Here is a 25,720-nt window from a genome sequence, read left to right as displayed (position 1 = left end):
GTGTTGCCATTTGGACCGTAAAGTATAAGGTCACGTTATTTCTGATAAGCATGTTTTAATTTTGTTGTAGAGCTTTGTAGGCTCATTACAAAAATTTAGCAGACAGAGAGGTAAGGAAGAGAGTAAAGATGACCTATGACCTCCCCACGCAGTTGGCCGTCTGGGGTGGCGTGCAAAGAAGGGGCTGTGGAGACGGTTGCCTGAGTCCAGGACACCTGCAAGAGGAAGCTCCCGGTGGCCCAGGAGGAGGGCGAGGGGGCAGGAGAGGGTCTCAGAGGTTCCTGAGGCCGGAGCGTGACTGCAGCCCCTCACAGGTGGGCTTCCGGGAGGTGTCGCCGCCAGGAGCAAGCCTGCTGCCCTCCTGCACGGCCGGGCACGGTGCGCCTCCTGTGACCCTCTGCAGGGGTAAGAGGCGTGTCAGCAGCTTTGTCCTGCCAAAAGCCGCTCCCTTTGCCTCGTCCCCGAGAGCTCTCCAGAGCTGGACCCCGCCAAGCTCAGGTTGGCCCCAGAGCCCTGGATCTGAGTCAGCCCCAGGTTCACGAGGGCGAGCCTGGAAGAGGGGGACCCTCCCAGCAAAGGGAGTGGAGGCAGGCGTTGGGAAAAGTCTCCTGGGGGCCGGGTGGTCCAGCCACCGGGCGTGGCTGACCGGTCACCTCCCTGCAGATGCTCCCCAGTTGATGGAGCTGCCCCGGGATGTCACTGTGGAGCTGGGGAGGAGCGCCCTCTTGGCATGCCGGGCCACGGGCCGCCCGCCCCCTCGAGTCACCTGGCGCCGCAGAGATGGCCGCCCGCTGGGGCCTGGGCAGGGCAGCAGGACTGGGCAGCCTGATTCAGGAGTGCTGTCCTTTGAAAGTAAGAGATGGGGCTGGTGGCGGGCGGGCAGGGGGAAAGGATGGCTTCTGACACCCCAAGTCCCCAGGCTGGGTGGCCGGAGCAGGACCCCGAGCCCCTGCACTGACCACGGGCCGGGCTGATACAGGGTCACATTTTGGGTGGTGTGACTCTGCTCAAGTCATTCCACTACTCTGCACTGGACATACTGATGACAATGACGATGCCTGTCACCTGGGCTTGATAACACTCCACCTTAGGGGTCGCCGTGTGGGGGATTCGTGGAAAGTGCTTCCCACAGCTCCTGACACGTTTTAAGTGTTACATGTGTTAGCTATGGTCACCATCATCGCCATCATGATGATGTTACCACTGTTTACCACATGCCAGGCCTGCCTCTGTCCTGCCCCTCAGGTGTGGCCCCTGAAGACCAGGCCCCATATATCTGCGAAGCTCAAAATGTCTTTGGGAAGGTCCAGGCGGAGGCCCGGCTCGTGGTGACTGGACGTGGCTCGCTGGTGGATCTGGAGACGCCAGGAGGTGGGAATGCTGGGTACCCCCAGGGAGGCCCCCCCATGTCCACCCATCCTTTGGGACAGAGATGTCCACTGCTAGGTTCTCCCAGAGGAGCAACTGGATCCCCACTTCCTGGGCGATACACCCCAGGAAGTGTGCCCTTTGACCCTTTAGGGTCCCCCATCCTGATGCTTCCACTGGTTCCCTCGGGAGGGGGGGAGAGTGGGGACCTCCATCCCCTGGATGACTGCCCTCAGGGGACCTAGCACAGCCCACACAGTCTCCTCTCCCCACAGCCCCCCCACAGATCGCCAGCAGTGCCTCCACCGTCCGGGTGCTGGAGAGGCAGCCCGTGTCCCTGCCCTGTGTCATCCTGGCCGGGAGGCCCCTCCCGGAGCGGCGCTGGCTCAGGGCTGGCCGACCCGTGAGTGCTGGCTCCTCCGGGTGCAGCGGGCCGTGCTGCTTGGGGATGGAGTGGGCTGCTACGCTCAGACCTGAGCCTCCACTTTGCTATTCCTCTTTTGGAATGTCCTCCTTCCTCCCTCTCTCTCCTGCCTCTTTCCAGAACCTTCTCTGCTAACGCGCTGATAGCATCTGTCACCCTCTACAGTCCTGCCGAAGACTGGTGCGGCTGCCGCTCCGCTTGGAGCTCAGCGGGAGAACCTTGCCTCCATTCGTGCTGAGGGCTGGGGAGCAGGGGTTTCCTGGGGGCGCAGCCATGATGCGTTCGTCGCCCCCGCTCTGCTGGTTCCGGGGCAGAGGGGTGGCCAGTGCAGATTATCACCTGCCCGACTTCCTAGCGTGCTGCTGGGCGCGCCGCGGCTGCCTTATCCATTCATGTCAGCTTGGTTTTCTCTATTTCCTTCTGTTTCCCCCTCCGGTTCACGCTCTCGTTTACCTCTCTCCTTCCCTCAGTTCTTCTGCCCTGTCCTCAGACACACCAGGGTCCTTGTGCCCTTGAGGCTATAAAGAGGTGTCCTCACCCCAGCCCACTGGGCAGACACTGGACACCCAGAGAGGCGATGACTGTGTGGCTGTCTTTCTGTTCCCACTGCGCTGGGCCCAGCCCTGTTGTCCGGACCCTGGTGCAGAGCAGGCAGCGTCCTGCTCCCAGAGCATGTGGGCTTTGCAGAGGCCGGTCACATCCTTGACTCGCTCTGGGGCCTGTGCAATTGGACGTGACCCCAAGGAGGACGCTGCCTGGGAGTGTGGGGTGGCAGGCTGCGGACCCCTCCTGAGTAGAATCCAGGGGCATGTGGGGAAGGAGTGGCCTTGGGCCTCGTCAGTGCCAGGACAGGAGCAGCCGGAGATGCAGATGCTGTTCTAGCTCAGTGGGGACATAAGGGGGAGCCCTGCCTGCTTAGCTGCCGAGTGCGAGGAGCAGAAAGGCCCTCAAGCTCGCTCAGCCCGGAAGGGCCCCGTGCCGAGACAGCTCAGGAGCATCTCCTGGTCCCTGAGAGTGGAATGTGCAGCCAGGCTCACGGGACAGGAGCATGGAAGACAGGAGGGCTCAGGCCTGGAGGAAGGGTTTGGGGCCCCTCACCAAGGGTGGACTGGCTGGACATCTTTATGGAGGTTGCCCCAGGCCCCTTCTGGCCCAGCGTTCCTCGCCACCCTGGTCCTGACGGGACAGACCTGGGAAGCCACCAGGAGCCGTTCTCTGCTTGTGTCTCTGGGACCACATCTGCTGTGGCCATATCCCTGCTCTGCTCCGCATAGCTCGGCTCTTCTCTCCCCAAGGACCATTGTCCCTCCTCTCTGAGGCCTCAGAGCTCCAGACCCTACTCAGTAGAGGCTCTGGGCCAACCCTGTATTCCCAGGAGAGGCTCCCATCGACCTGGCTTGGATCTGGCATCTTGCCCTGGTCCAGGTGGCCATGGGAGAGTGGGGTCAGGGTGTGCTGGAGGTCAGGCCCACCTAGCCCTGCAGGGTCTGTGGGGTGGACAAGACTCAGAAAGGCGTGGGGCTGGGCAGTGAGAGCGTCACCCCCTGCTGCCCCACCTTCTCTGAACCCCTGGCCTCTCAGTCCAGCCGGCCTTCTGCCGGCCTCGCAGGCAGTGGGGTTTCCGGAGGGCTCTCTCTTAGCTGGCTCTGAGGGGCTCCTGGTCTGAGTGGTGCTTCCTCACCCTCACCAGCTCCCACCTGGCAGCCGGCATTCTGTCCGAGCGGACGGCAGCCTCCACCTTGACCAGGCGCTGCAGGAGGACGCAGGGAGGTACAGCTGTGTGGTCACCAACACGGCCGGCTCTCAGCACAGGGACGTGATGCTGGTGGTTCAGGGTGAGTCCCTGGGTGGGGACTGGTGGTGGGGGCCGGGTGGGGGCCGGGCCAGGATGGGGGAACTGATCTTGAACACCTTTGTCTAAAAAAATTGCACAAACAGTACATATTCACTGTAGGAAAATTAGAAATTGGACAAGTGAAAAAACAAACACTCCCGTAATACCAGTAGCTGAGAAAAACCAGAATAATTTTACATTTTGGTTTGTATCTTTCATGCACTATGCACGTGAACTTGCACATACACACATGCACACACCCTAGAAATATATATTACATTACAGGTAATATATAAACTATGTACTTTGTATACATTGTATATAAATTATTTTTACATAGAATATATGCATTCTTTATATAAATTTTTAGGTATCAATTCTTCATATATATCTATTTCTATCCATCTATCTCTCTATAAATTCTTTGTATATACATACACATGCATATTTAAAAACCAAACTGGGACCACATTATATTACTGTCTTGTGCCGTGAGTGTTTCACTTGACAATGTATTGTGACAGTTTTCTGTTAATAAATACTCAGAAGCATCCGTGCAAGTGTGCGGGTCCATCTGGATGCACCGGAGTCTCTAACCTGTCCCCTGGTGTCCGGGTTCTCACTAGCGTGCACACCCTGGGGATAAGCATCCTCATGCTCCACGTTGGTCCCCGTGACTCATTCTTTCCTTAGGATAAACCCACCAATGTGGAATTGAGTTTTGAGTCACGGAGAATGCCCATTTTTAGGGCTTTTAGTGCATTTTGCCCAATTTCTCTCCCCACCACAGCGTTGGACAGACCCTGTTTTCCTTCCCCACCTAACCACGTATCACCATTCTTTTTACTGTAAGACAAGAAGTTTAAACTAAGTTTGGTTATATTTTGTCATTTACCAAGTATGTTCATATCCTTTATTTTTTTCATTTGTTTCTTAAAGCCCCCAGGGATGAGCGGGAAGAATGCATCATTCCCCATTTTGCAGAGGAAAACCAAAGTTCAGAGGAGGCTGGGTCCAGGACCCAGGTGCCCCGCCTCCTCATACTTCCATAATTAATAGCAGTGATCAAAAGTTGAGCCCCCGTGTACCTCTTGCCGGACTTCTGGGAGGTTCTGTGCACGTTTCACTTAATTTTCATGACTACTCCAAGGGGTGGGATTTGAAAGACTCCACGTTCTGCAGTTAAGGCAGCTGAGGCTCTGAGAGGGAGCAACTCAGCAAGAGGACAGGATCAGCAAACCAGGCTGTCACCTCATAATTTTCCACCTTGCTGGCGCAGCCGCTTCTGCGGGGGTGGCGTGGACCAGCTGGGTCTCTCTTGGCTCACTTCATTTCCATTCAACAAATGCTCATCCGCCAGCCACTCCCGGGTCCACCCGCCCCGGCTCTGCTGGGAGACCCTTGTTTTAATGCCTGCAAATCTGGACGGTGCCCAGAATGGATTTGGCACTTGTCTTCAAGTTCCCTGTGTTCTGTGAACACTATTTTCTGCCATTTCTCATCTGTCCATCCCAGGAGAGTAGGCAGGGAATTGTGGGGTTTTTTAGTTGTTTTTGCGGATCAAGGACTATGGGTTCCAAAAAATTAAGTGCTTTGTGTAAAGTCCCAGAGCAAAGAAATGGCGCAGCTGGTTTCCAGGCACAGGCTGCCCTCTGCCTGGGGCATAAATTTATAGCCGTGGTGGCTGTAGGTACTAGGTCATTCGTATTCTTCTGTTAAAATTGTTTTTTTTCAATTGTTGTAAAATATACATTTTTAAATATGAAGTTCTGTAGCATTAAGTACATTCACACTGTCGTGCAACCATCACCACCATCCGTCTCCAGAACTTTCTCATCTTCCCAAGCTGAAACTCTCCCCATTAAACACTCGCACCCCAGTCCTTGGCCCCCCCATCCTACTCTCTGTCTCTATGAATTTGTCTATTCCAGGTATCGCATGCTCGTGGAATCACACGGTCTTTGTCCTTCTGTGTCGGGTTTATCTTACTCAGCATAATGTTTTCGAAGTTCATCCATGTTGTAGTATTTATCGGACTTTTATTCCATTTTAAGGCTGAGTAATAGTCCACATGTACACACCACCTTCTGTCCATCATCTGTTGATGGATATTTGGGTTGTTTCCACCTTTCGGCTGTTGTGAATAGTGCTGCTATGAACTTTGATTTAGGAAATTGGTTTGTTTTTAAAAGTGCCGCCTAGAATCCAGCCCACTGCCACCCACCACGTCACCAATGAAGGGGTTCCAGCCTCGCTTCCCTGTGTGGCCTCAGGAGTTCCCACCCCCACCATCACCTGGACCAAGGTAGGCAGAGCCTGTTAAGGGGAGGGTAACTGGAGAGAGAGGCCCAGTGCATCATGGGGAGGGGAATGATGCAAATCGCCGTGGAGTGTGGGCTCTGCTGACATCACCTGTGACTCTGCCGTAGGAAACCAATGCCCTGACCCCCAGGGATCCCCACTACAATGTGAGCAAGGACGGCACCCTGGTCATCGCCCAGCCATCTGCCCGGGATGCAGGGGCCTATGTCTGCACGGCCACCAATGCCGTGGGCTTCTCCAGCCAGGAGATGCGGCTGTCTGTCAACAGTGAGTGCTGGCCACCCCTATCATGGAAGAGGGGCTCAGTGGGCATGGAGACAGGGACAGGGACAGTCTGACTTCCCTGCATCTTCCTTGCCCCCTGCCTCTAAGCTCTTCCCATCAGAAGGGCACATAGACCAAAACTGTCCTCCCCGAGAGCACTGTCCCCAGAGGTGTGGGTAAGTGGTTCCAGCTCAACCCTTTGTAACCGGATGGGGGAAGACATCACATTAACAAGCCTTGGAAAGACACAGGACCCTACACTAGACCCCACCCACCTTGGCAGCCCCCTCACCCACTTCTCTCCCTGACTCTCTGTACCCTAGATCCTCTGGTCTCCTTTCAATTTCTTGGTGGTGCCTTATGCCTCAGGGCCTTTGCACTTGCAGTTCCTTCTCTTTGGAATACCCTTCCTCCACCTCTTGGCCCAGCTGACCTGTCCCATCTGTCAGATCTCAGTTCTCTGATCCCTCGGGCTCCGTCAGGTCACCTTCTGTACACTCTCTGGAATGTTCCCTGATAGCACCCATCACAAGTGTGACTGAATAATTAGTTGTATATTGAGTTATTTGGTGCTGGTGTTCCCTGTGGGCCCTGAGCGCTTGAGGACATGGGCAGGACCTGTCTGCTTTGCTGCTGTTTCCCAGCCTCATGACAGGGCTGGGCGCTCAGTAACTGTCTGGGATGCGCGAGTACACACACAGCCAATTTTCTTCTGTCATATACGCTTAGAGCCAATATTTTTATATTGCAAAAGAAAATTTTTAAAGAGGGGATTTCCTGTCTGAACTAATGACGTACAGGAGAATGTGTGAGGGCTGAATGGGTCTTGATGTCCCCAGCTGGCTGGCTTGTTTAGTTGTTGGTGCCCAGACACGTACCGGGTGCCTTCAGTGTATGAGCATCTGGCTAGAAATGTCGGGGGGCACAAGGAAGGAGGGGGCGGGTGTGGTCTCCACCACCAGGAGCCTTCAGCTTCATACGAGAGAGCAGTGATGTGCATGGATTGTTATAACCTCCCACTGGCCACAGCGCGTCATCTGGTGGTTGATATCATGGGAATAAATGGGATGATCAAGGGGGAGAAGGGAGCGAGAGAAGAGGAGGACAGAGCCTGCCGGAATGTCCCCGGGGAAGGGACAGCAGGATGAAGAGACGCCGGCAGAGCATAGATGTTGGGGCCAGAGGGACCACATCGGGGCCATGAAAGCAAGAGGAGCTTCCAGAGGGAGGGGTTGGTGGTGAGGAGGAGGGGGAGACTGAGGGAAACCGTAGGATCTGAGCCCACCTGAAACCTGGGCTCTCCTGTTATAATGGAGCCCACCCACCTTCTGCACCTCTGGGGCCGGCAGTACAACCTCTGCTTCCTGGGGGAGCCGCCTGCTCCCCTCCGGCCCGGCTCACGGTCCCTGCGTGTTTCCACCAACAGCCCAGCCCAGGATCCTTGTCAACGGGTCACATGATGCAGATGAGCCTCTGAGGATCACGGCCAAGGCCGGGGACGATGTGACCCTGGACTGCGAGGCCCAGGGCTCCCCACCCCCATTGGTCACCTGGACCAAGGACTCCCGCCCTGTGCCGCCCACCACTGACAGGTAACCCCGACTGTGTGGCCTTGCGTAGAGGAAGGGACAGAGCTTGTGGTTTGAGGGGAAACTGGCCTCAAGGTGGCCAGTGATCCAGCAGGTGTGTGAGGCCCTGTCGACACCCCTAAGGGCATGTGCATGAGGCACTGTGTGCACTCCACACACAGCACTTTTGTCCCTGGGGCCCTGAATCTCAGCGGACCTCTAGGGTGCCTGGACGTTGGGGCGAGACACCCCCCCGCTCTGGAATACCGCGCACCCAGCGCTTCACTCGCTCTCCCCTGGCGCTGCGTGCAGCATCCGCTCTGATGGGTGCAGCAGCCCTTGTTGTCTGAGCTGGACTGAGGCTCAGCATGGTAGGGTGAGTGTTGGTGGTCACCCAGCTGGAGAAGACCACCGCCACCACCGCCGTGGTTGAGACGTGGCCTGACCGTGACACCTGCTACGTCCTCGCTTGCTCGGCAGACCAGGTGTCTGGCGGCCGGGCTTTCTGACTCAGCTTCTCTCCCACCATCTGTCTGGGATCCTGGGAGTGGGCGGAGAGGGAAGAGGCACTTGGGCATCCTTCAGAGCCAGGCCATACCCCCAGGCAGAGGTTCGGGGGGATGGTTCCAGATGAGAGAGCCTCGACACTCCTGGGGGGGTATTGACCCGAGGAGGGGGATGGGGGGCACTTTGGCCCTGGCTGATGACATCCACCCTGGCAAGTTCTTTAAGTTCCAGACCAAGGAGGTCTCCAAGCGCCCCCCACCCCCACCCCCTTGACACCCACATGTGGGTCTCAGCATCTCAGGACATCTGTTCAGGGAGCCCTTCCAAACCTTGAAGCCTGCACTCTGAATGCGCCAGGCTCCAGCATCTGGGCTGGGGCTGCACCCCCACCCTGGTGCCCTGTCGGGGTCTCTGCAGCTCCATGTTGGGGGTGGAGTCGGGGCCCAGGGGAGCTGCCAGCTCTCCCCAGGAAGCCTGGTCCTCACTCCTCGGCTGGGCGGCAGCTGGCCAGGTACTCGCTTATTTATGGCTTGTTACTGCAATGGGGAACACAAGCCCATTTGTTCACCCCTCCTTGTTGGGATGCGTTAATCGATCAGCCGGGAGCCATAAATTTGTGAGGGCTGCTTTTGCAATCCTAGAGTTTTGTTCTGTTCTTTCTCCTTTGCCCTCTCCACTTCTTGCTGGCTTATAGCTTTCTCTGGAGATTTACGAGATTCCAGGAGTCTATCTAAGTGAAGGAGAAAAATATGTCTGGGGGGTGGGGCTGGGCGAAGAGCTCAGACCCTGCAGTTCATCAGACTCCAGTGCGGACCCTGGCTGGGTCCTCATTAGTCACGTGGCCTCGGTGGCCGCTGGCTCCTCTGGACCTGTTTCTCTACCTATAAAGTGGACATTGTTTAAATACTGGTCATGCAATACCGTGGTGGATACACAATGCCTTGTACATCGTAAGTGCTGGAAAATGGCTCCCTTTGATATTGTTTTCCTGCTGCTGTTCGCAAACCAAGACATCATTTCCAGCTTTCAGAAAATTATCATCATCGTATTTCTTATCCCACTTAATTCTCATGCACTTTGTTTAATAGAAAAGCCTTGTTGAGATACAATTCACACGCTGTACAATTCTGTTTTTTAATGTATTTGGAGTTGTGCCACCATCACTCCAGTCAATTTTAGGACATTTCCAGCACCCTCCCAAAATCCCCTTCTCATCAGCAGCCACTTCCCACCCCTGCCCACCCTCACCCCGGCCCCTCAACCACGCCTCTGCTTCCTGTGTCTGGATTTCCCTATTCTGGATGTTTCAGATAAATGGAGTCATACAGCATGTGGCTTTTTGCGCCTGGCCCCTTTCCCTTAGCGTGTTTTTGAGGCTCATCCGTGTTGTGGCGGGTATCCGGACGTGATCCTTCTTTGTGGCTGAATAATATTCCATTGTGTAGATAGCCCACGTTTTGATATCCGTTCACACATCCATGGACACTTGGGTTGTTTTCACTTGCTGGGGGTTGTAACTTCGCTGATTTTTGCCTGTATTCAAATTTCCTTCGCAAGCTCTGGGCCCCTTGGTTCGCTGGGCCTCCCTATGGGACTCTGACAACCTCCCTACGTGGAGCAAAGCTCAGTGTCTCACAGACACACAGGTCCCCGAAGTCCCATAGCCATTCTGCCAGAAGATGGAGATTAAAAATCTATGGAAAGCACACGGAGCAGAGCTGGTGTTGGGGCCGGGGCAGGGGGGGCAGACTGGCTGTCTCTCTGCCCCTCCTCTTCCCCTCCTGCTCTTCCTTCTTCAAGGGAGTCCCAAGGCTCAGCTTCCAAGCTGCTGTTCTAGAAGCTTGAGAACTTATTTCGATGAGTCGTAGGTGGTCGTCTGCCTCTAGGCTCCAGCCTGCTCCCTCCTGAGGGGAGGCATCCGCTGCCCCCCCCCCCAAGTGTCCCTGCTGCCCCCTCCCTCGGGCTGGGCCTGTGTCCTTGCACTGGTGAGCTGACTCCTGGTCTGCACGGCCCCTTTCTCTGTGCTCGGGGAAAGCCCGCGCCTGCTCTGTGGCTGCCCGGGGCCTGGCCTTCCTGACCCTGTGCTGCCCTTGGCCAGGGGCTGTCAGCCCTGGCTGTGGTCGGGGCCACCAGCAGAGCTCCAGTGCTGATGCTCCTTCAGGGCTCCCCGGGGACCCCGTGCTGCAGTTACGTTGAGAACCACAATGGGGCTGAGCCTCTGAGGCCTCCCCCATCTCCGTTTGGGCAGGGGTGGCCCTCTTCTCTTGCCAGCAGTCCTGGAGGTGGGTGGGGGGAGTGGCCTACTCCCTGGGCACTGAGAAAGACACAGAAACACATGGGGTGGGGGAGAATTGGGGTCCTGACCTTCCAACGCCTGGGCTGTTCCCTAACGTGCACACACACACGGAGACAGACATGCATGGACAAGAATACACATGCACACACGTGGACATGCACAGAGACACAGACATGCACACACATGGACACACACAGACATACAGACACGGGAACACACACATCAAGCTTCTGGGCCCAGGTCAGGCCACTGCTCTCTCTGGAGGGCCGAGAGCATATTCTGAACCCTCAGCAGCCTTGATGCTCTGAGTCAGAAAGTCCTTTCTAGAAAGAAAACAGAATGGGAGTGGGGTAGCTGCTAGACGCTGAAGCGCCACTCGTGTCGACGGTCCCATGCGATTTGTTCATGCCAATGCTTTCATAGCGTTAAACTTGGCGCATCTTCTGCTCTGCCCTCATCTTTGATAACTTTTCCCCGTTCACCCATTTTCTCAGTTCATCCTGGCCCGTATCACTTGCTTTTTATTTAAAGGGCAAAATAACATTGCAGGGCGATCAGCTCTCGTTGTTGCTAAGCTGCTCGTCTGTTTGGGGCAAGGGCTCCGTCGCCAGTGTTTGGTGGTAATAAATGGAGCTGTTGGAACATCTTTGCACAAACGCCCCTCTTTATCTTCTGGGTCGTTTCCTTGGGGTAAAGTCCCGAAAGCGAACGGCTGAGTCCAAGGGTGGGAATGGCCCGTGGGGTCTTCCAACCCTCTGGGAGTGTTTGTGAAAAGCCCGTGAAAACTGTGGATTCGAAATCGAAGTCAGCAGGATTTCTGAGCCGTCTCGTGTGCCCAGGGACTGTGCCGAAGCCGCGTGGGAGAGCGCAGACGCGGGCTCTGGCTGTGCGTGCGGTCAGATGGCAGGAGACCTGGTGTCCCTCCAGCCTCGCCCCCAACTCACTTGAGTGAACTGGAGCAAGTCTGTTCCCCTCTCTGGGCCTCAGTCTCCCCATCTGAGAAATGAAAGTGTTGGACAGGCAATGGTGGCCAGACAGTGCCTAGTGGCTCCGGTCCCGGGATTCAGCCCGGGGATGCTAGGGCGAGGCTGCGTTTCTAGGCAACAATGTTTGTTTGTGGTTCTGATGTGTAGCTGGGACAGCTGCGAGAGCTCCTGGCTCGGGCTCTGGCTTCCCTGGGGCTGCAGGCCAGGGTCCCACACAGGGCCAAATCCAGCTGCCTCCACGGGGAGGGGCGGGGGAGGCTGGCCAGGAGGGGACAGTGAGAGGATGGAGCATCCTGAGGATGCTGCAGGGCCGGGAGCAGCCTGTCTCCTGGAGTGGACAGGTCGGGGCTGCAGCTGGGTTCTGGCAACCCAGGAGCAAAGCTGCTGCCTCACCGGCTGCTGGGGGGCACGGCACGGACTGCCCAGGGTCGCCTCGTGGGGTCTTTCCCTTGGCAGATGCTCACAGCTCATGCTGGGTCCTGGCCCGGCGGCTCTGAGCTTGGGTCTTGCCAGCCTGTGGCCAGCAGCTCTCTTTCTGGGGAGTGGTCAACTGAAGGAAACTTCAGAGCCGACCGTCCAGAGCCCCACAGGGGTGGGGAGCGCAGTTGCAGCGTCTGAGGTCCAGTCCCAGTTCTGCCCTGACCAGCTGGGTGGCCGTGGACAGCAGGCCTTCATCTCTCTGGGTCTCAGCTCCCTCCTCTGCTGGTGATGATGGTAGAATCTGCCTGCCTTGCGGGTGGCTGTCGGGAGTTTCAAGTGAGAATGTGCGTGGAAGGGGCTCAGCCGCGGGGAGGCACACGGAAAGCTCAGTAGTTGATGGCCATCCCTGTTAGCATTGCTGGTTTCAGGAGATGGCACATCCTTTCTCTCTCTCCTCTATATTGTGCTTGGCCCTTTGGTCAGCATCAGGCCCCTCTTCCTAAATTGCTCCAGCTTAATTTTCCCCTCTGGGGCTTCCTTACATGGGTCTACGGGGTGGGTGAGCCCAGCAAGGAGATGCAGGTCAGAGGGGCCGTCGGTGGGTGAAGGTGCCCTCTAGGCTGACTGGGGCTGGTGGGGGGCCCTCCCCTGCCCCAGGCTCAGACCCTGCCCTGGCCCCAGCAGACACAGGCCGGGCCGGTGCACACTGGCGTGCGGTGGGCATCCGTGGGTGAGCACCAGCCCCCTGGCCAGCCGGGTGCCTGTGGAGAGTGCTGGTCATTCGACAGCCGCTGACCGTCCTCCGGGAAGGCTCGGCGCTCGTGCGGTGAGGTCAGAAGTGCTGCAGACACAGGGGCAGCAGGACGAGCAACATGGGACACAGCCAGAGGGACCGGGTGCAGACAAACCACCCAGACTCTGAGCAACCTGAGGACAGGAGCGTTTCCTCCCCCACAGCGGGAGCCGACCTGCCTTGAACCCAATGGCTCTTTGTCAAATGGGTGAATGAGTGAATGAGCAACTGGCTGAACTGGGCTCCTTGCCCGAGGTAGATGGGCCCCTCTTGGGTCTCCCCTGGCCCCCATCTGCGTAGCTGTGTGAGACTCTCAGCCAACAGCGAAGGCTTAAGCCGATGGATGGATGTCATAAACAGGAAATTCCCCAGAACCTCCCCGGGTTTTCATCTGGGCGCCACACGGAGCCATCTGGCTGCTCACGCCACAGCCGTGACCTGGCGGCAGCTGCTGAGACACCACACGCACGCAGCAGCAGCGTGCCTCTGCCCCTCCCCGGGCCGCAGCCCCACACCTGCCACGGAGCCTCTGGGAAAACGGGGGATTGCGGGGAGCGGGGAGAAGGGCTGCCCTGGAACCCCGGGCCTCCGGGTCCCGTCCAGCCAGCCCCAGGCCCACGGCTGGTGCTTTATCCTTTCCTGAGTCTAGCTGGAGTCGGGGTGGCTCTGTGCAGGTCTGGGTTAGGCTCTGGGGAAACAAAGTCAGCTAAGACGGATGGGGGTGTGTCTTCTTGGAGCCCACAGGTGACAGGTGGGCACAGGCCAGTGTGGCGAGAGCGCCTGGGGAGGCCTCTGCCGGCCTCGGCTTGTCTGTCTGTAAGATGGATTCTCCCTTCTTTCTAGTCCTTCCTTTGTGAGCGGCATTCCCCCTCTAGGAAACGACCCGGGGGCTGGTCCCGAGAAAGACAAGACGCCTCCTTTTATTGTTGAGAATTATTTCCACTTTTGGAAGTTTCTTTTATTATTTTGCTTTTCCCAGAAGCTCCCCCTTCCTATCCTTTTAAGGGCTGGTGAGGGAGGAAGCGAGGGTTCTATGGTTTCTAAAGTTCTCAGAAGAACTAGAAGGCAACCCCTGAGATAAAGGAGCCCAGAGCTGCCTTTTCAAATATGAAGAAATTGGGGTTCGGAGACGTCAGCTGCCCTGCCTGAGGGTGCACAGCACGCCTAAAGCAGAATTGGACCTCGGATCCGGAACTCCGGTTCCCCGCCCAGACCTCTTTCCACTGACCCATGCTGTGTCTGCTTTGCCAGCCGAGGTTTGCAGAGAAGTCCCTAGAGGGAACTGTCCCTGGCCCGAGGGGGACTGAGGGTACATGTTTCAGCCTCAAACTGATTTGGCTCTTGTTTGGTGGATGTCAACATTATTTAACTTAAAAAAAACCATGGATGAGAAAAACCAAACCTGGGCGTGGAGCCACGTAGGGGAAATATGTACCTGTCACAGGGACAAATAAGCATCTGTGTGTCCGCTTTGGAAGAGGAAGGGGTCTGCTCCGGGCTGCCCAGCTGGTGGGAGACTGGAGGCCAGGACCCAGATGCTGGGGGAAGGGGGTCCTTCCTAACAGCAGGGACCTCACTGATCCCCGACTGCGTCCCAGCACTGCGGGCTCTTCATGCGTCGTGTGACTTCATCCTCGCCATCTCCTGTGACTCCAGATGAGGACACGGAGGCTCCTTGGGAGATGGAGTCCTTGGCCCAAGGTCAGCTCATAAGAGGCAGAATGGTGCTTCACACCAGGGCCACTTGCTGCCACAGCCCCACTTCCATCCGCTCCTCCGGCTGCTTCTCAGGGCAGGGGCACTTCCCAGTGTCCCTGTGCAGTGTTCCCAAGGGGTGGTCGCCTGACCACCTGCATCGGAGCCACCTGGAGCCTTGGTAGAACCCCAATTCCTGCCTTCCCCTCAGTTGGTCTCTGCATGTTTCACACACAGCTGAGAGAGTCTAAAGAGGAGCCCCGCCCTACAAGGGGAGAGTGATGGGGTCTCCACTGTGAAAGCTGATGGCATCTGAGCCTCTGGCTCCTGGGCATGGGGGGCACATACAGCCGTGTGCAGAGAGCTCTGCTGCTGAGAGGAGAGAACGAGTAGAAGAAAGAAAAAATTTAAAATATTTAAATGTCCACTAAAAGGGGAACAAATTAATTAATCGTGAAATGATCATGCAAGGGAATACTACACAACCGTGAAAAAGGAATGAAGGCGACCTACACACACATACACGATGCCATTAATGTAAGTGTCTTAAACATTGTGAAACTGCACTGCAGATTGTTCATGGGGGCACTGCCATCACCAGGGTGACAGCTGACGTTGAGCGCCTCTGTGTACCTGAGTACCTGGGGGCGCTGTGCTGTGACTTAGGTCATTCAGTTCTCTGGACAACCCTATGAGAGGTAAGCACCACTGTTGTCTCTGTTTTCCAAAATGAGACAACTGAAGCACAGAAAGGTTAAGTGACTTGCCCAACCTCACCCAGCAAGCACATGGCAGTACCAGATTGGACCCAGGTGGTCCTGCCCAATGGCTGGGCTCTAGAGGCTGCCACCCGGCATATCATTCACAACATCCTCAGAGAACTTGCCCCAAGTGCCTGCAGGATGCTGCGGACAACCTGGCGGAGGGGGCCGCTGGCCAGGGGATGACTGCTCCACTTTACAGAGGGGAGACGGGCCCTGCTCGCAGCCCGAGGCTGTGCAGAGCGAACTGCTGGCACCTGTCTGACGAGGGCAGGCCTGGCGCTTTGCTGCTAGCTGCCTGGGGGACCTGGCTCCCGTCACCCCCAGGCTGTGCGGGAGGAAACTGAGGCTCAGCAGAAAGGGGAGTGGGGACCAGGATGGGAGCCCAGGCCTACTGGGTTCTAGAGCCAGCTGTGACCTGGCCAGCTCAGGCCAGGGGGCTGGCCTTTGGGGCCCCCGCATCTGTGCTGGCCGCTTGCACTCGGGGCCCCCTGGGGCCGGTGGCCGCAGCTGCCCTCGGGGTCTTATGGGACAGGGGCTGCACAGAGCCAGCACATATGGGCCGGTGACATCATGTCTGCAGGGTCCCTCTGGGGTCCAGCCCAGCTGCAGGAGCCTGGCGGGGGGTCCCAGCTCCCTGTGGGATGGGGGCCAGGTGACGTCAGCAAGGTGGGCTGGATTGGGGAGGGCAGTGATGGGACCTCCACAGCTCCCTCCTGAGGGCCCAACACAGCTCTGGACGACAGGACACCACAAGGGCCTCTGGGCTGGCAGCTTCTCCCTGGAAGCTGCGGGAGGGGCCTCCAATGGGGCCTCATGCCCCCTGGGCAGGTGGAGGAACGGCAGGGGTGTGTGCTAGAGAAGGGGGAGTTACCGGCGGCCAGGCCCAGGCCCTGGGCTGAGCACACGTGGAATCCATTCCCCAGCCCCAGACGCAGGCCCCCTTAGCAGGCCCATTTCGCAGGTGAGGAAATGGAGGCTCCGAGAAGTGAAGGGACTTGCTTTACCCAGTGGGAAGTGTTCAGGGTTTGGACTCGAACCCAAGTCGGTGGACTCCTAGTTCAACGCTCTTTATCTGTCACAGCAGTTGGAGGGGGACCTGGCCGTGGCTCCGGGGTTCAGGGGAGTGGAGGCGGGGCCTGGGGGAGGAGTGAAGGGTGGGTGGTGGACATGGCCTCAGTCCTGGCAGGCTTCCGGGGGGAGGTGGCTGGTTCAAGTTGGATCTTGAGGCCTTTCCAGCAGAGTGGGGTCAGTTGGGGTCTCACCAGTGCCCTTTCCTCCCACAGGCACGGCCTCCTCCGGTCCGGCTCCCTGCGCCTGGCCCAGGCCCAGGTCGGTGACAGTGGCCTCTATGAATGCACAGCCAGTAACCCCGCGGGGTCTGTCTCTCGGCACTACATCCTCATGGTGCAAGGTAGGGCCCCGCCAGCGGCCTCCATCTCGAACCCTCGCCCTGCCCTTCCCTCTGTCCGTCGGGCTCCCAGTGCCCCCTCCTCTGGCTCCACGTCGGGCTCTGTTCAGCGCTTCCTCCCATCACCTCCACTCCTGCCTTCCTCCCGCTTCTCCCTCTCCGGTGTCCCTTGGTTGGGGCCTGGAGAGGCTGTTCGGAGGCCCCCTGAGAACGGAGGGCAGGGCTCTGGGAGGGCGTAGGGCAGTGGGGACTCGGGGGTCCGGAGGGGGCCCCGTGAAGGAGGAGCCATGGAGGGTGGGGTCTGAGGGTGCCTCTGCCTCGTGCGGGGCCCAGCCCTGGTGCCCGGGGTTGGCGGTGCCCAGAGGGATGCCAGTCTGAGCCCTGGTCCTGCTGGGAACCTCTGAAGCCCCCAGGAGGCCCTCTCCAGCCCTGCCCTCCCATGCCCGTTCAGCAGGGCACTGGACACGCTCTGACCGGAGTCGCTGCCCTCTGAGCGCGTCCTGTGGGCCAGGCCGTGCTGGGCCCTCTGCCGCACCCCATCCTCTCGGGCTCAGGCTCCTGAGTGCCTGCCGTGGCTCTGGTTCCCCTCGGTCCGGAGGCCCACGAGTGGGCGTTCGCCTGGGCGTCCAGGTCCCAGTCACAGCAGCCAGCTGGGGGAGCCCTCCTGCAGAGAGTGTGGAGCTCGCCATCCAGGGAGCCAGTCATCTGAGCGGGGCTCAGCCGACCAGCGGCCCTGGGCCAAATCTGATCCACCCTGTTTTCATACGGCCCATCGGTGAAAAACGGTGTCCACATTTTTAAGTGATCAGGGCGAAAAAGACAAATAATATTTTATGATGTGAAAATTATATGAAATGCAAATTTCAGTGCCCATAGACACGCGCTTTGTTGGGGCGCAGCCACACGCATTCATTTATGCATCGTCTGTGTCTGCTTTCACGCTGTAACTGAGGGTTGAGTCGTTGCGACAGAGACCATCTGGGCTGCAAAGCCTCAAATATTTACTGTCTGGCCCTTTACAGAAAAAAGCCAACTCTTGGTCTAAACTAATTCCCCATTTTACAGGGGGACAGGCTGAGGTTCAGAGAAGGAGGGGTGTCCAAGCTTTGCTGTGGGTTTGCATGAGCGTATGAGAGGCAGAAGCAGGCCCAGGATGAGGAGCAGAGCCTCAGAGCCGGCAGGGCTGTGTTTGAATCCTCATTCTACCACTGCCTGGCTGTGTGACCTTAGGCCAGCTGCTTGGCCTCTCTGAGCCTTGCTCTCCTTATCTGTAGAGTGGGAGCCACAATAATGCCCATCCTCTAGTTGGCAGGAGGGGTATGGAGGACATCAGGCCTCAGCACAGTTATTATTTGCAGCAAATGTGTGTGTGAGAGACCAGACGGTGGGCAGGGCAGGCAGGCAGGCAGAGTGGGTACACCCTCACGGCCCTGGGCCGAGGGGCTGATCTCTGCTCAGGGGCCATGTCCCCACAGATGCTCTTATCTCTGGGCTCCTCCTCCGGAGCTGGGAACAGAGTGGGAGTTCCCCAGCTCCTGCCGAGGACCCGGGACACTTGTCCCCGTCTCCCGTGCAGCTCCCACAGCAGGGTGGCCCCTGGGCTCCGAGAATTCTCCCCGGCCCGGCCGCCTGGTCACACAGACCCAGGGGTGGGGCCACACAGCTGAGGGGGTGAGGGACTCTGGCCAAGTCACAGAACCTTCCTGAGCCTCAGTTTCCTCGTCTGCGAGATGGGGACGACATGCCCCACCCTGTGGGAAGGAGCAAATGAGACGGAGGATGGGAAAGTGACTTGAAAACCCAAATACGAAAGAAGTGAGCCCACCGCCCTCCCCACAGCCCAGGGAAGGAGAGCGAGATGGGAGCGAGGAGGGTGCTGGCCACAGCACTTTGGGTCCCGCGGTGGCCTGGCTCTGCGCCGGCTGCCGTAACACCGCGTCTCACTTCATCCTGGGCTGGCCTTGTGAGCAGGGGAAACTGAGGCTCTGGCCGGGGCAGGGGCCTGTGACCATGAGGGGCAGAGCTGGGATTCAAACCTCCTGCGGGTGCTGCCGCTCTGAGTCAGTCTCTCTGCCCCCCTGGGCCTCAGTTTCCCCATCTAGCACTGAGCTGGATGTTTCCCAGCTGGTGGTTCTCAAACGGTGTGGGGTGCACTTGGGTCTGGAGTAGGGGTGGGGGCCGAGGAGGGGGAGGGGTGGGGAGGGTAGAGTATGGAGGAGAAATAAGCTGAGCCCGGAGGAGCAATTCTTTGACAGGAGCACGTGTGTTCACGTGAAAGGCCAGATTCTACTTGCATTTGGGGGGCCGCATGAGGGTTCCACTGTCTTTTCTTGGCAAAATGAGGATCGGTCAGCCTTACACGGCCCCACAGTGATTTCTGCTGGAGCCATGGGGAGCCCTGTGGCAGGCTCCAGTGGGTCCAGGCTTGGTGACCCCCCCCCAGGGGTCCCCCTGCCTTGACGCCCCCTCTGTGGTCCTCTCAGTGCCCCCGCAGGTGCAACCAGGCCCGCGGGTCCTGAAGGTGCTCGCGGGAGAAGCGCTGGACCTGAACTGTGCGGCCGAGGGCAGCCCGGAGCCCCGGCTGAAGTGGTTCAAGGACGGGGTGGCCCTGCCAGGTGGGCGGCCCGAGGGCACCGTCCACTTTGCAGCCATCCGGACCTCAGACACTGGGACGTACCGCTGCGAGGCCTCCAGCAGCGCCGGCCTGGATGCCTGGGAGCTGGAGCTCAGGGTGCTGGGTGAGTCTGCACCCCTGCACCCCAGAACTCACCTCTCCCTGTCCCCCAGCAGCATCCTGGCTCTCTGAGATGCCTGACCCCTCCCTTCCTCCCGGCCCTGTCCCCATGGCGGGGGCTCGGTCCTCTGGGGGGGACAGAAGGTGCCCGGGCCCAGGTCTGGCTTCTTCCATCTTCGAGCTGGACAACCGCAGGCCGGTCATTTACACTCTCTGACCCTCTGTTTTCTGCCCCGTAAAATGGGCCCAATAATACGTGAGCGATCAGTGAGACAATGTGTGCGAAGCGCCTGGTGCGTAGAGAGTTCTGGATCAGCGGTGCTCACATCTTAACTGTGGGGAATTTAGGACAAACTGGGAAAGCCGCTGCTGGAGGGACGCGCAGGCCAGGACAATGCCCAGGCTTGGCCTCCCGGGCCCGCGGGGTGGTGCGTGGCCCTGGTGGCTGCTCCTTGGGCCACCCTGCGGGAGGCTGGCCAGCACCACGGGCCCTGACTCACCCCCTTATGCCTGGGGCTCGGGAGTGAGACACCTTCTACCCTGGCCCTGGGTTCCTGGGGGAGCACCAAGCTTTGGGCTCAGGGGTGTGAGTATGGCCATGTCACCTCCCACCAGAGCCGCCGTACTGGGGGACCGATGAGACCAGTGGCCTGCTGGAGAGAGTGGCAGGAGAGAACGCCAGCCTGCCGTGCCCTGCCAGAGGTGAGGCGGGACAGGCTGGGGAGGAGCCCGGCCACACTCCGGCACCCTGGGTCACTCCCTGTGGGTAGAGCTCACGGGTTACGAGGGTTATGGGGTCCTCACTCCTAGCCAAGGCCATGCCAGGCCTTTCATCCCACCGATAACCCTGTAGGATGCATATAAGCATTAGCTTTTTTTTCATTAGAGGCAATCTAGCCCAGAGGGGTTAAGTGCTCACCCAAGGTCACACAGCCAGGAGGTGACTCACAAAGTGTGGTGTCGTTTGCCCCAGCCTCAAGTGCCCACTAAGCAGAGGCCACTCTGTGCCTGGTGATTGTAACAGCTGGGGCTGAGGAGGGCCGGAGGGTCCCAGGATTGGGGCTCGGTGGCCCCACCTCTCCCCAAGCGCCAGACTTTCTCATTGGAGGCCCGATTCCTGTGCCCTGGGTAAACCAGCCCTCTCAGGGGCCCCCTTTGGGGCAGGAGCACAGTGTGGGGCCGAGATAGACACCTCTGGTTAATGGCCCAGCGCTAAAGCCTGCTTTGGCCCTCTGGGCTGTGCAGCTTGGGGCAGCTTACACCTCCTCTCTGAGCCTCCGCTTTCTCATCTGCCCCGTGGGGTCATACCAGTCCCTCCGTGCAGGGCTGCTGTGAGGGCTCAGCGGGACGACACGAGTCCTAGGTCCGGACACCGTGCCTGGTGCATGGTAGCGGCTTGGGGAGGCGTGTGGAATGGGCGCCTTTGCCTTCTGTAAACCTCCGCGGCACCCGCGCGTCCCGCCGCCTGCCCCGGGGGCCTCGGTTGGCTTTGGCCCTTCTGTGACTGGCAGGAGGACGCGCCGTCGTCCGTGTCCCCTGCCCCGTGCCCGCCCCCCCCGCACGCTCTCTGGAAGGGTGGGCGAGAGCCCGCAGGAGCCTGGAGGGCCGCTTGTAGTCTCACCTGCGCCTCCTCGTGCCGCGGGGCCCTAGGGAGCCCCCAGGAGGGACAGAGGGAGCGGCGGGCAGGACGCGGACGCGCCCCCAGGAGTCTGCAGAGCCGCCCACCTGCAGGGCCCCAGGTCCCGACTCGAGGCCGGGCCGCCACCTTGTGTCGATCTCTGGTAACAGCAAGCAGCCCTTGCACGCTCCCAGGACTGGGGAGGGGGACCCCCCAGCCCCAGCCCCCGCCCTCGGGGCCCCACGTGCTCACACCGCCCGGGTTCATCCCTGGCAGGTCAGGGACTGTCCTCGGGGCCAGCCTCCAGCTGCGTGGGCAGGACCCCATGCGGTGGACACAGAGCAGGCGGCTCCCGGGGGCGGCGCTGGGTGCTGGCGCGCCGCCCTGAGACCTTGGGCTCCCAGGGCAGGGGGTGGGGGAGTGGGGTGGCAGGAGAAGGCCCGAGACCCGGGCTGGAGCGGGGAGACCCGGTCCCTGCGCGGGTGGCGCCATAGGTCTGCTCCCGATGGGGGTGCAGGAGAGGCCAGTGATTCTGACACATCCCTGCGGCTCTCTGCCCCTGGGGATGGGAGTGCCGGTGAGACGAGTGGTCTCAGTGACCCTCGGAGTCCCCTGGAGCCTGCCTCACAGAGCTCCGCGCAGCCCTGTGGTTGGGGCTCCCTTACCCGTGAGATGTTTCAAAGCCGAGCGCCCCTCCAGGCCAGCAGCTCTGACTCCTCGTCCCCTGGGTGGTGGAGGCCGGGAGTGGGTGGGCTCTCGGGAGAAGCTCAAGGAGCTGAGAGGGACACAAGTGTGTGTGGGGTGTGTGTGGTGTGGTGTGTGTGATGTGTGTGGTGTCTGATGTGTGTGGTATGGTGTGTGTATATATGGTGTGTGTGTGGTATCTGTGTATGTATGGTGTGTGTGTATCGTGTGTGGTGTGTGGCTCTACGGGAGGACAGACATGGGGATGAGTGGCCCGCAGGAGCGAGGTGGCCTGGCCGTCCCCTCCCAGCTGGTAGGCAGAGGGTCATATCTCAGGCGGGAGCAGTCAGTGCAGGCGGAGCGGGCAGGGCCCCTCCCGACGACGACGAGGATGCCAGGGTGCCTTGCATGTGCCACATCTTGATCCCGCCCCCACGCCCTCCCAAAGGAGGTGGCCCACCTGCCTCCGCAGGCCCCTGAGAGAGGATAAAGGAGCGAGACGGAGGGAGCGCCCCACACTGCTGGAGCCGGGGCGGGGGGTGGTTAATGATCATCGGTGTTAGCAATGGTTGTGCGTCCCCATGACTCGTGGTGGCAGTGGAGTGACAGGTGCCGAAGGTGCTGACCTGCGAGTTTGGGGGAGCGTCCCCCACCGTGCTTCCTGCTCGGCGCTGGTGGAGGTGGGAGGGCCGGCGAGGGCTGAGGGGACAGAGCTGTGGGCTGGGGCTGCCCTTGTCCAGAGGGCGCTCAGCAAGGCGGCCGGGCTGGGGCTGAGCCCTGCCCACTGGGCACCGCTGCCTCCTGAGCACATGTGCTGCTTGGAAGGCTGGGTCATTCCTGCAACACCAGTCTGAGGACCTACTGTGTGCCTGGCTCTCTATTGCACACCCCCTGTGTGCCAGGCTGTGCACACCGACCGTCTGGTGGCAGACTCAGACATTGAACAGTCCAACGTGAGGAGTGTCCGGGAAGGAATCCGGGGGATGGTGGCCCTCACAGTGCGGCCGGGCTGTGTGGCTGGACGTGCCTGGCCCAGTGCCTGAGAAGGGACGAGCAGGCTGAGCTGAGCCAGGCTTTCCACCATCATGCTTTGGTCCTATGGCAAAGTGCAGGTGCTGAGCATGGCAGGCTTGTTCATTAATGTAGCACCTACTGTGTGCCAGGCACTGGGCTTGCTACTGAGAGTGCAGCAGAGAACCAAGCAAAGGCCCTGGTCCTGTGGGGGGACACAGGCAATAGACGAAACACCCAGATCGGTGCGTCTTATGTATGTGAGGAAGCTGGAGGTGGTGGGCAAAGAGAAAGCGCAGGGCCTTGAGGGGTTCGGGAGGGCAAAGCCAAACGGGGTGGCCCCATGGGGCCTCTTTGAGAAGGGAGCCAGAGAGAGGGCTCTTGGCCCCTGTGCCTGTGGCCCTCAGGGCACTGGGAGTGCTGGGACACATGGCATTGGGTGGAGAGGTGGCGGGTATGTGGGCACCTGCAACTCTGATGGAGCTGCTCCTCCCGGCCTGGGGCATGAGGAGGTGCCTGGAACCGTACACCAGAGGGTCAGTGACATTTGCTCAAGGAGGTGCTATGTGGGTGTGGAGGGGGAGGGGACAGGGTGTCCATGCTCATGACTCCGTGCACCTTTCCAGGGACACCCAAGCCGCAGATCACATGGCGGAAGGGCCCATCCTCGGAGCCCCTGCGTGGCCGGCCCGGTCTGGCAGTGCTGGATGAGGGGTCTCTGTTCCTGGCCTCCGTCTCTCCCACCGACAGTGGGGACTATGAGTGCCAGGCCACCAGTGAGGCGGGCTCTGCATCCAGGAGAGCCAAGCTGGTGGTCTATGGTGAGCAGGACCCCAGAGCTGGGGGACGGCTTGTGCACACCTCCTGACGGGACCCCAGGATGCCCCAGTGTGGCAGCACCAGCGCCCCAGGGCCCGAGAGCTCGCCCGGGGGAGGCTGCAGGTCCTTGTCCTGGGTGCCTGGCGGGGAGGGCCTGAGGGTGTTGGGAGAGTGGCAGGTTGCATGGGCACCCTCTTCCCGAGAGACCCCCCCATGGAGACTGTGTAAAGGGAAGAACCTGGAACTCCATAAATGGCTTTTAACATGGTCTAGCTGGTAAATTCATTTTAAAGTGAGCACCGATGGCAGTGGAGAACCCCAAAGCCCACTTCCCGGTGAAAATTGCTGAAACTGACCCCAGGCTCACATCCTTCCGTCAGCAGGGCAGCTTCCCACACTTCCCACCCCCTATCCATCCTCCATCCATCCTCCATCCATCCTCCATCCATCCCCCACCCATCCCCCACCCATTCCCCCAAGCATCCCCATCCATCCTCCATCCATCCCCCACCCATCCTCCATCCATCCCCCATCCATCCCCCACCCATCCCCCACCCATCCCCCCACCCATCCCCATCCATCCCCCACCCATCCCCAACCCATCCCCCCATCCATACCCCATCCATCCCCCCATCCATACCCCATCCATCCCCCCACCCATCCCCCACCCATCCCCCCATCCATACCCCCATCCATCCCCCCATCCATCCCCCCATCCATACCCCACCCATCCCCCACCCATTCCCCCAAGCATCCCCATCCATCCTCCATCCATCCTCCATCCATCCCCCACCCATCCCCCACCCATCCCCCACCCATCCCCTCACCCATCCCCCATCCGTACCCCCATCTACCCCCATCCATACCCCCATCCATCCCCTCATCCATCCCCTCATCCATCCCCCATCCATCCCCCATCCATCCCCCCACCCATCCCCCACCCATCCCCCCATCCATACCCCATCCATCCCCCCATCCATACCCCACCCATCCCCCCATCCATACCCCACCCATCCCCCCATCCATACCCCATCCATCCCCCCACCCATCCCCCACCCATCCCCCATCCATCCCCCCACCCATCCCCCACCCATCCCCCATCCATCCCCCCACCCATCCCCCACCCATCCCCCCAACCATCCCCATCCATCCTCCACCCATCCCCCATCCATCCCCCACCCATCCCCCATCCATCCCCCCACCCATCCCCATCCATCCCCCATCCATCCTCCACCCATCCCCCATCCATCCCCCACTCATCCCCCACCCATCCCCCCAACCATCCCCATCCATCCTCCATCCATCCCCCATCCATCCCCCATCCGTGGTGCCGTGCAGAGGGAGGGAGCCCTTCCCCTTAACACGCGCATCATGGAAGGAGTTGGGGAAGCAGGTTTAAAAGCTCTTGATGGGCCTCCTTCCACCTCCCCCTGCTCGTCATGTAATGACTTGCCTGGGAGGTTTGTTGCAAAGACACACCCAGGCCCCACCTTCAGAGATTCTAACTCGGGAGACCCTCCCAGGTGACCACCACAACAGGCTGGGTGCTGAGCCAGGTAGATCTGGGGGCTCCGGCATCTTGCAAAGCTGGATGTCATAGAGAGTGGCACAGGGCCTGGGTGTAACGAGGGTGTGCGGGTCCCAGGGCAAGGCTGCCGCAGCCATTCCCAGGTCCGCACGGCTCCTGGCGGCCAGATCCGGGGCTGGGGCGGGCATCCTGGGACCCCGGAATCTGGGAAAGGGCGGAAGTCGGGGCACCTGTCGAGGCCAGGAGGAGCGGCCCTGATGGGACCTGGGGGCTGTGGCTCTCTGGGGAGGGGGCAGCTCCTCTGCTTCTCCTTGCTCCGAAGTACCCCCCAGCATCCGAGAGGACAGGCGCAGGACCAACGTGTCAGGCATGGCCGGGCAGTCCCTGACGCTGGAGTGTGATGCGAATGGCTTTCCAGCCCCTGAGATCGTGTGGCTCAAGGATGGGCAGCTGGTGGGTGTCCCCTACAGTGGCCGGGCTGTGGGATTTGGGTAGGATATGGCCTTCTGGACGGGTTCCTGCATGTGCCAGGTGTGGCAAGGAGATGTGACAGGTGTCTTTGGGGATGCACTGGGGCTCAGGGTGGGGGAGGACTGTGTTCTCATCATGAAGCCTGGAGGGCTGCATGGTGGAGAAGGCACAGCACATTCTGGGAATCAGAAGCCCCAGGTTCCTGT

General features: G+C 59.6%; 1 protein-coding gene across 8 annotated transcripts in view; it reads left to right on the top strand.

Annotated features, from left to right (window-relative positions):
- Positions 1-25,720, top strand: part of HMCN2 (hemicentin 2) — a 145,642-nt gene that overhangs the window by 45,090 nt on the left and 74,832 nt on the right. For 7 of the 8 annotated variants that reach the window (XM_070518522.1, XM_070518525.1, XM_070518521.1 and 4 more), the window contains 12 exons: positions 664-852; positions 1,246-1,371; positions 1,644-1,771; positions 3,483-3,627; positions 5,819-5,931; positions 6,056-6,215; positions 7,639-7,804; positions 16,525-16,652; positions 19,133-19,387; positions 19,999-20,085; positions 23,323-23,517; positions 25,366-25,496. In XM_070518522.1, coding sequence (XP_070374623.1) covers positions 664-852; positions 1,246-1,371; positions 1,644-1,771; positions 3,483-3,627; positions 5,819-5,931; positions 6,056-6,215; positions 7,639-7,804; positions 16,525-16,652; positions 19,133-19,387; positions 19,999-20,085; positions 23,323-23,517; positions 25,366-25,496 — 1,823 coding nt within the window. The remainder of the gene's footprint in view (positions 1-663; positions 853-1,245; positions 1,372-1,643; positions 1,772-3,482; positions 3,628-5,818; positions 5,932-6,055; positions 6,216-7,638; positions 7,805-16,524; positions 16,653-19,132; positions 19,388-19,998; positions 20,086-23,322; positions 23,518-25,365; positions 25,497-25,720) is intronic. The other variant, XM_070518523.1, reaches the window with a different exon arrangement.

This window comes from Equus asinus, chromosome 10 (assembly GCF_041296235.1).
Source record: "Equus asinus isolate D_3611 breed Donkey chromosome 10, EquAss-T2T_v2, whole genome shotgun sequence".
NCBI lineage: Eukaryota > Metazoa > Chordata > Mammalia > Perissodactyla > Equidae > Equus > Equus asinus.
The sequence above is the reverse complement of the archived record's forward strand: the minus strand, read 5'-3'. Positions and strand labels throughout refer to the sequence as shown.